This window comes from Atta colombica, unplaced genomic scaffold (genome assembly GCF_001594045.1).
Source record: "Atta colombica isolate Treedump-2 unplaced genomic scaffold, Acol1.0 scaffold222, whole genome shotgun sequence".
NCBI lineage: Eukaryota > Metazoa > Arthropoda > Insecta > Hymenoptera > Formicidae > Atta > Atta colombica.
The window spans coordinates 1,174,993-1,184,671 of record NW_017259319.1 but is presented as its reverse complement, the minus strand read 5'-3'; the positions used below and the strand labels follow the sequence as shown (position 1 = coordinate 1,184,671).

At 36.0% G+C, this 9,679-nt stretch overlaps 1 protein-coding gene across 1 annotated transcript; it reads left to right on the top strand.

Moving 5' to 3' along the window:
* Positions 1-629: 629 nt before the first annotated feature.
* On the top strand, positions 630-1,166 carry LOC108687947 (the record flags this gene model as incomplete). Its single annotated transcript, XM_018193992.1, has 1 exon — positions 630-1,166. A coding segment is annotated over one exon (537 nt), but the record flags the coding sequence as incomplete, so codon positions are not given.
* Between the last annotated feature and the right edge of the window lie 8,513 nt (positions 1,167-9,679).

The window sequence follows — 9,679 nt, the reverse complement described above, 5'->3', positions numbered from 1 at the left end:
AATAATCATTTTTAAGGAAATTTGACTATTAGTTCAATATTTTTTAAATGATATTTCGGATACATTACGGTCTTATTTATCATGACGATGTATCTAATTGCATTTCTTCAATTGCAATCACAAAATTGCATGATTTGCGTTTCCAATTGATTTTCGTTTATCAGATTTAGCATTCAGTGACGTTTTCCTTTCTTCAAATGTAAAGAAATGTAATCAGATTTTCCTCCCAGGAAAAAGATCTGATTCAAATACTAAAATAATCGATAAAACTAATGCTTATCTTAAAGATTTAAAGAAAATCATATTATACGAATGGTATAAAAAAATTAGAATATTGTTGGAATAATGTATTGATCTGAAAAGGAATTATTTAAAAAATAAAAGAAATTGTCAAACATCATATGTTTTTTTTACCAAGTTAATAAATTTATAATAGATTTATAGATTTATAGAAGTTAATAGATTTATAAGGGAAAACTTTTCGAACTATCTCGTATAGCCAGTGTATGCAACATCAATAAAAATATCCATTAGAATCGGACACGAATTTTATATTTATTTAATATATTATATTTATTTAATACATGATTTTTATGTAATTACCATTTTTATCTAATATTTATATACAGGCTGAACCGATAATGGACACGTTTTTTTGGAAAAAAGGAGAAGAATATATAAAAGCAAAACTATCGCCACTTTTCACACCTAGTAAACTTAAAAGTATGCTATCTTTATTAATACAACGCTCGGAGGTTTTCAAAAATTGGTTGGACAATTCGCTGTTATTGAGGAATAAATATATAAATTGTAGCGAACTGACGGAGAAACTTACCGCTGACTACTCTAGTGTCTGTTTACTAAATTATGAAATCAAGACTTTCCAAGATAAAGAGATTGAAATTTGTAAATATGCGAAAAAATTCAATAAAGGTTCATGGAAATATATACTCAAACAATTGCTACCAGATAAAGTAACACACAATAAATTATATGATTTAATTAGCTATTATTTGTTTGATGCCGAATTAATGCAATTTTGTTTTCGTTTCGCTACGGATATTGTAAATTACAGAAAAAAACATAATATTTCCAAATATGATGCTTTTAATGTACTTAAGGAGTTAAAGAAAAACCAAAAATTGACTGAAAAAGTAGGTACGTAAAAATTCTTTACATTTATTAAACATCTAAAACCTGTTTTATAGTAATCACGAGATGATAATGCCTTACAAGGAGATGGTAATTGTAAAATGCCATAAATGAAGTAATAATGATTATTCACATTTAAAGCCCATATACTAATTGCGGATCAGTTCACCAAATGCTTTATCCTTTCTAGATTTAATTTCAATTAAGCATAATATTGATTTCTTTCATAAAATCTAATGCTATTTATTACCTCTTATAAAAGCATAAGGCAATTCTGGTAGTGGCAATATGGTGTTATACTCATCAAATGAGTTTTTAAAGATACATGCTTTAATTATCTTTATCTGTTACTAATAAATAAAAAACAATGGCATTTGAAAAAGACAAAAACAAATGCTAAAGAATCTTGTGATATGCATCATTTAATGGAGAATATTGCAAGAATGTATTCTCCATTAATATTTAAATATAATGTGTGATCCGGAGTGCCTCATCCGCATTTAGTGCTTTTACGTTATTACTAATAGACGTTTTATATTTTTTAATACGAATATTTCACATATCTTGCAAATGAAAACCAATAAACGTTTAAGGAAACGCATATCGAATATTATGAAGATATAATAAATAAAAACATATAATTTTCTTTATCAACAGATTCTAAGGTAAAAGTATATCAATTCCTGAACAGTTTAGTCGAATATTAATACATAATCAATTTAAAATAGTAAAATAAACATTAAAAGCTTTTGTAATTATTATGGAAATGCAAACCTTCTATTTTCGAAATAACACAAAAATTAATTTTACGGATGCACTGGGCTATTCTTGCGGGCATGTAAGCCAAGGCGATTCATGCAATCATAATTCGTTGGTTATTAGTTCTTTGACTGTGCTTTTGGATATATCTGGATTTTGTACTGTCTGCATATGACTCCATTTGGTTAATGGTACTAAAAAGTGTATTTCTGTGACTCTATTTGCGTAATACGTTTTCAGTTTGTACGATTCTGTTGCTATCCAATCAAGTACGATTGTAGAATCATTCCAGGTAAATCGCTTCTATGGGAATCTTCAATGCTTCGATTACTGCCGCTGTTAATTTAGCCAATAATAAACCTGCGCATAGCTCTAGCTTTGGTAGCGTTGTACTCTTCAGTGATGCCACTCGGCTCTTAGAACATATAAGATGAGACTTACGTTCCTTTTGCTTTGTTTCATAAATACAATATAAGCAGGCATCATATGCCTTTTTTGAGGCATTTCCAAATCCAAATAAAGTAAATATTTAACTGCTGTTAGATGGATTAAAGCTTCTTGTATCTTGATCTGTTTAAGCTCTAATAATGAATAATAATAATTAAACCATCTCAGAAAATGCTGGGACCGAATCATCCTATTCTATTTGTAACTTCCATAAATTTTGCATTGTAATCTTAACGTTAATAAGAACTGGATTAATTCTAACGGGCCATATATTCTCACTATCTGGGATAAAATGCTACGCTTGCTTTGTCACTTTCATTCAAATTTACTGAAAATTGTAATTGTATCGTGAGATCCCAAAACAGATCTAATGTCTTCAATGGTTGTTCAGAATCAATAGGTCTTCTGTGTCCGAAAGGCCCTCTAAGATTGTTGCATCATTTGCTCTCCATTTCCTGAATAAAAATTCTAGTAGCTCTGACAATTTTCTTCTTAATTTAACTGCTTATTCCACGATGTAACTATTTGTCATTCATATAAAAGTCGTGAAGCAGTACTTCTACTGTTGCTTGTCAGGTATTGTTTCTGGTTGCATAGTTGGATGCCATAGATAACGCATCGCTAGGATGCACAAGTGTACCGTATGTCACTGTGTTTAAAGTGTATATTCATAGTGCCTCTGTAGAGGCATTCCCTTCAAATGATCCGTGAAGATCGGTCCTCTGCTGACACCCAGATTTGCCGAAACATTTTGATGCCGACATCACATATTGATGTGCTTTGAAACGGATGATGATACTCCTCAAGTTCTATTGAAGATTCGGCCCAGTTAGCAATTTTTGATTCAAAGATGTGGTTCCTGTGGTTGATTTTGACGAGTCATCGAAAACGATTCTTAATTTTGTCGTTATGCTGGTTGACTTTACCATTGATGCGGTAGATAGAAAATCTCTCTTCTTGCTGCGGAATCTGGTATTGCTCTTAAGAAAGTGTGCCCTAAATCTTCGTACTCCTTTAGAAATTTGTGATATTCTTCTCGCAATCTGAGTTTTCTCTCCATTGTCAAGAATCTCTTGACAATGCTATGCTTTCTGAGTCGCCTAGTCTGATTGACTTATCTGTTGGCAGACGTATGATATATCTTCCATCCGAATTTCTTTTTACCGTGCGTAAAAAGAAATCTTCTCTTTGCTTCTCTTGTGATGTAAATAAACGCTCTTGATTATGTAGCAATATTTCCTCTATACTCCAAAACCTCTCAAGCTGCTGATTTAAATCAATAGTAGTGATATGGCATCGTTTACTGTTTGAGAACTTCGTGTTGATCAACTCTCCGCCTATCACCCATCTTGAGTCTCTTGTATTATAAGCAAATTGCTTATAATGCTTAATATTCTCTGTCCGCTGCATATCAATTTCCAAAAGAAATTGCTTCCTGAAAATGTCTATTGTGCCTGAGGTATGAAAGTTTGGATCTAAGTTCAATTCTGTCGGAATGTTCCATGAATCCGTATTGATTCTGAGCTGCGAAAGCTGTTCTGTAATGACTGGCATTATTAAACAATCCAGTTCTGCTGAAAATTCACTATACATCGACTTGATTCATCAGTAATTGATTCTTTGACCATAACTTGCAACTGATATCGCTGATCGGTACGGTAATTTTATTATTCTTTAGTGCAAGCTTCCTTCCCCTCCCTCGGACTCAGCGCCTGTGTTGCATTTCCATCTCCCTGACCATATCACACACACACACACACACACGCACGCACACACACACGCACGCACGCACACGCACGCACGCACGCACGCACGCACGCACGCACACACACGCACACACACACACACGCACGCACACACACACACCGTATACGTAAACACACTAACACATAGTGGGTTAGAAACTTGCTTTATTGAAGCCTTAGTACAGATCAGCGCAGCGCTCGCTGGTCATGTATATCACTAGCGTTCCTTGCATAAAGAATGTCAAAAGGAAACCAAGAAATATGCGGAATATCGACGATGACATATCTTAAATATAACAGATCTGCACTTTGCGCCACAAGATCTCCGATTATAGAATATGTAGAGAAAAAATAAAAACACGTATAGTACAATCGGAGTGTAAGCTATCGATTAAGTGTACTTAAAACTCGATCGGGACAGCCATTATTGAAATCTGATAAATTTGATCTGGCGCAACTCGCGTGTAAAGAAGACACGTCAGTGATCTCATGATTAGCGCCGACATATGTCTCCAGATTCCTACATCCACGGTGGCGCTTTTGACGGATTCGTTTTGTCCCGAATAATCAATGACCGCAAAAGATCCTTTCTCGATAAACAACTTTTCGAAGTCGATTTCGTAATAGGCTTTACGAAAACGCGCATTTTGCCAAAATTCAAATTCAAATCATCGTAAGAATAAAATTCTAAATTATAGATAAAGTTTTACGTTGCTTAAATTACAAGCGTTGAATCTAGCTAGCATCTTGAGACATGATATTCTTTCAGTCGGTTCTTTCAGTCTGCAGAACAGAGAGAACCTATATTGCGGCTTTTCAAGCTCAGTCGCCGTTTTGACGGACTATGAATGTTTGGTTGTACTCTGTAATAGAGTATACTCATACGAGAGCGAAAACTCATACTCAGATAACGACCGTTTTCCAATGCTCATAGCATAGCTTATTGATCTCGCTTAATATAACGTAAGACATCCGCCATTGTACTGTATTTTGAATAATTCAATCTGCGGATCTGCGGTCGAAAGATTTTCCCACCAAGCAATTATAGTTGCGCGCTCGTATCAAAATCAATAACAACCACGCATTTATAATTCTCGCAAAACCTAATAGCACGTTGAGCGGTATGCAAAAATTAAAGTGTTTTTCCGCTATGTCTAAAGTTCCATCCATTCAATGCAATCAAAGACTTCTCATACGTCAGTGACGTAATTCTTGATGTTGACGCCGCGATTTTTGTTGTGCCGCAAAGAGTAATCGACTGGCATATCCTAGAAATCGCTGCATCGATGGGAATATCTGAGGCAGAGTGTACTCTGTTTCGACCATCGATTAGCAAGCACCGATGAGAGTTTCCGTGACGATATTCCATCACGCCGAGCATTCTCGGCTGCCGGCTTGCTTGCTGTTTCTTTCCGACATAATTCTAAGGATAGAGTGTGCTTTATCCCTCTTCTGAATTTTCTCTTCTGAATGTTCTCGATCGTCGGTTCCTTAAACTAACAGGCCTCGATAAATTAGGTGAAATTTTCTCCGTTTTTGCTGAATGTTCTCGGCTATCGAGTATCTAAAATGCATTGATTTTCTCTATATTACATCGGGGAAAACTTGCGCGCTTTACCGCAACAAACTGCGATTTGTTGACGTGTACCTGCGTATCGCGCAAATCAATCAGGTGTCACGTCGCACTCTTGACTCGCGTCCCGCGACCCATGCCGCGACAAAAACCGTCAACTACGAAGCCAGACGTCACACTACTTGCACGTGCACGAGCGTTCATACATACCGACACGAACACAAACTTGCATTGTACATCACAGCTCCGCATTGTATTCGCTCCGCGTATTCCGCTGTATGATTCTCACAAGCGATTTAGCGACCTAGTTATTTTGTTGCGATGCGGCCCGCCTTAGCCGCATGTTAACGGCGTTAGTAACATTTTTAATTTTTGAGAGTGTGATAACATTGTAAGTGGAGAGAAGCAATTCAGTTCAATTTTGTGTATCTCGAGCAACAATAAATCTCAAGTTCGTTATTAAGAAAGGATTGAGTATTAAAATTCTTCCCCAAAGTTTTGGTCCTTCGAGCTGGATTTACGATAAATATACCGAAGCTTGAGAAGTGAGATAGCGAAGTTTCTGAAATTCAGCTAAGCACTTCTGACCTATGAGTTCAAGGCAAGTTTTTATCTTGATTGAATTGTATCGACTACAAGTCGAGTCTAACTGAAAAGATGGACCTTAGCCATGTCTGTCGACATTTTACATCTAGAATTGAGGATAGGCTAAGCCATTAAGGAATCAACGGTATTTAGGCGCAGGTCAACGGGCACATCGTGCCATTTTGTCTCGGTGAGTCGCCATCTTATTATCTTGTCTCGGCAAATCACTCTGTCATAGTTCGACAAACTGTCCCCTGACTGCAAGTCGCTGCAAGTATCGTTTGTTGCTGGTGCCATCATGTCATCTCGTTCGTATATTAGTGCGTACACTTAACAATGTGACAACGATTTTGTATTAGCGGACAATAAGTATCTTACGTGTATTTGCGAATTATATATTGATAGTGTAGATGGAAGCTGTAGAGGCATTGAAACGAACAACATTGAAATCTCGTGTGACTAGATTTAAAACATTTCTCGATAACTATGAAAATACCGACAAAAATAGGTATATTAGTACTACAAGTTACCACAGATTAGAAAAATACGATGAGCTGTGGCAGGAATTTCATGTCATACAGATCAATGCGATTCTCCTTGAAGCAAATATCACCGAATGAGAGGAGTTTGAAGAAGTCTTTTTCTGTACTGTACAAGCTGCCGCGCGGTCAAAACTTCTGCGATTTAGGATTAGTGAGCTGAACACGAATCTGAACCATTAAATTGAGCACTTGAACCACATCAATTCAACACAAACACAAGACGATGGTAAAATTGCCGATAATCTCTCTGCCTTTTACGGAAATTAGAAGAGTGGCAATAATTTTATGACACGTTCTTAGCTTTAGTTGATGATAATGCTATTTTAGATTCGATGCAAAAATTTCACTATCTGAAATCTGCATAAATCGGGCACAACGGCTCAAGTTCATTCCATATCAGTTACTAACGAGAACTATGCGATTGCATTAGAGTTATTAACAAAATGATTTCAAAACACGCGTTTAACAATTCAACATCATGTACAAGAACTGTTCAGTCTACTTCCAATTTCCAAGGAATCGGCAAAGTTATTGCAGGTATTGTTTAATTCTCAAAACCATTTGTGCGTACTAAGGTAATTAAAGGAACTTACAGACAAATGGGATATTAACTATTTAATTACGAGCAAACTAGATTCCATAACCAAGAAGGAGTAGGAACTAAAGGAATTCAGGATAAAGCATCCATTACCAGGCAACTGATTTCTCAATACTCGATGTGAATATCTTGAAGCCCTTCAACCAAAGCTGTCAAAGATTAGTTCGGCAGAAAAGCGCCAAAAAGAAATCAGATGCATACAAGCAAGAATCATAACTCAATTCTTTCACATGGAACTACAAATGAAGCAGTTGAGTGTTCTTTGTAAGCAAGCATACACGCTGCAAAATTTTAAAAAATTATCTGTGGAATCGCGATGTAATAAAGCAAAAAAGCTAAATCTTTGTTACAATTGTTTGAGTACGAAGCACACGATGTAATTATGCACGTTGCGCGCTTGTAAATCTTGCTCGAAGAAACATCACATACTTCTTCATATAAATAAATTAAGCGTATCCGAAGGGAAATTACAACATACAATTTCTTCCAATAATGTCTCAGTGAATACATTGTAAATCAGGCAACTCAAGCATTCAAGTTAACGAACCGCCAGTTACAATGGTTTCCATGAAAGCGATAAATAACAATTGCTACAGTTCTGAGATTATTCTGTCCACTGCAATAGTTTACATTATACACAGTCGTGATAAATCGGACAAACTCCATAGGGCATGTGCTCTGTTAGATAATGGATCACAAGCGAGTTTCATTACTAAAGATATCTGTGAACGATTAGGACTCACGGTAGGCGAAACATACTATTTAAGTCAGTCATCGTTTCATGTCTGAACGTAAAGTCTGTAACGTTATGTCTGAAACGAAGACAATTAGAATGACAAGAACGGTGATAGCATCAATAATTACTTCATACAAGACGAACGTCAACTTCCTTGTGGTTAATTAGATTACACGATTTATTCCTTCCAAATCAATTAACACTAAATTCCTAAGCTTACCTCCAGAATATTGAATTAGCAGACCCAACTTTCCATCAGTCACGAGCCATAGAATTGCTGCTGGGGGCAACAATCTTCTGATTATTGGAACATTCTCGGAGCAGATAGAATCCAATTGGAAACCAAGCCTGCAATCAACGAAACTAGGATGGTTGATATATGAACAAAGTTGGATTATCTGTCGAATCAAGATTACACATTATTCTATGCGAATTAGTTCAGAATATAGAGCTTCAATCGCAGCTTGAAAGATTTTAGCAGATTGAAGAAGTGTTAAACACTAAACTACTCTCCAGAGAAGAAACGAAAAGTGTGAGAAAATCTTCAAGAATATAGAAGAACGAATATAGAAGAACTGACCAGGGAAAATTTGAAATGGCATTGCCCTTCTGGGAAGATCCAAGCGTCCTCGGTGACTCCGAGGCCAGTGCACTTAAGCGATTGCAAAAGGAGCATCGCTTTCAAAGAAATCGCGAATTACAAGAATAATACGTCAGATTCATGGATGAGTACGTTCAACTTGATCACATGTCCACGTTGAGGGATCATGAAAATCTCAAGGTTAATTATCTTTCAAATCACGCTAAAGGAATCATCGATGTCTATAAGGTTTCGAGTGGTATTCGACGCATCTAGCCCGACGATCTCAGGGAGATCACTCAACGACTGCTTATTAGTAGGCTCAACAATCCAATCATCTGTTCGAGATTTTGATATGATTTCGACAACACCCATATGTAATGATTGGAGATATAGTCGATAAATAATGATCAAACCAGAATCATATCAATGTATATACTGTGAAGAGCGATGCCCAACCAATAACAACAGTCTATTTAAATACAGTTACATACAAGGTTGCTTCAGCACCATTTCTGGTGATACGATCTTCACGGTCTATGATTTTGAAGAAACGCATCCTCGGCTGTTATCATAACTCAAGATTTTTATGTTGACATAATCACAGAGAGTCATCGATACAAGAAATTTTTTCAAACAAAAAGGCAAGTAACTGACATTCTAAAAAGTGTTGGATTTTAACTATCGAAATTTTGTTCCAATGCATTTGATCAGGAAGGATGCTTGGACGATTATGGACTTGCAGATATTATTGGGAGTACAAATTAGTTCCGTTTCCCTAAAGATGGCTCCAGCTGTTGTGAATGATTCATAGTGACAACTGATTTTGGCGGTTTCAGAGAGGTTAAACATCTGCTAATAATATTCGGTTTATATCACTTTAAGTTTCATACAAAAACCTTGATTTTTATTGTGTTTGAAATGTGAAATCGAATTTTGTGTTAATCAAGCAGCATTTGCGA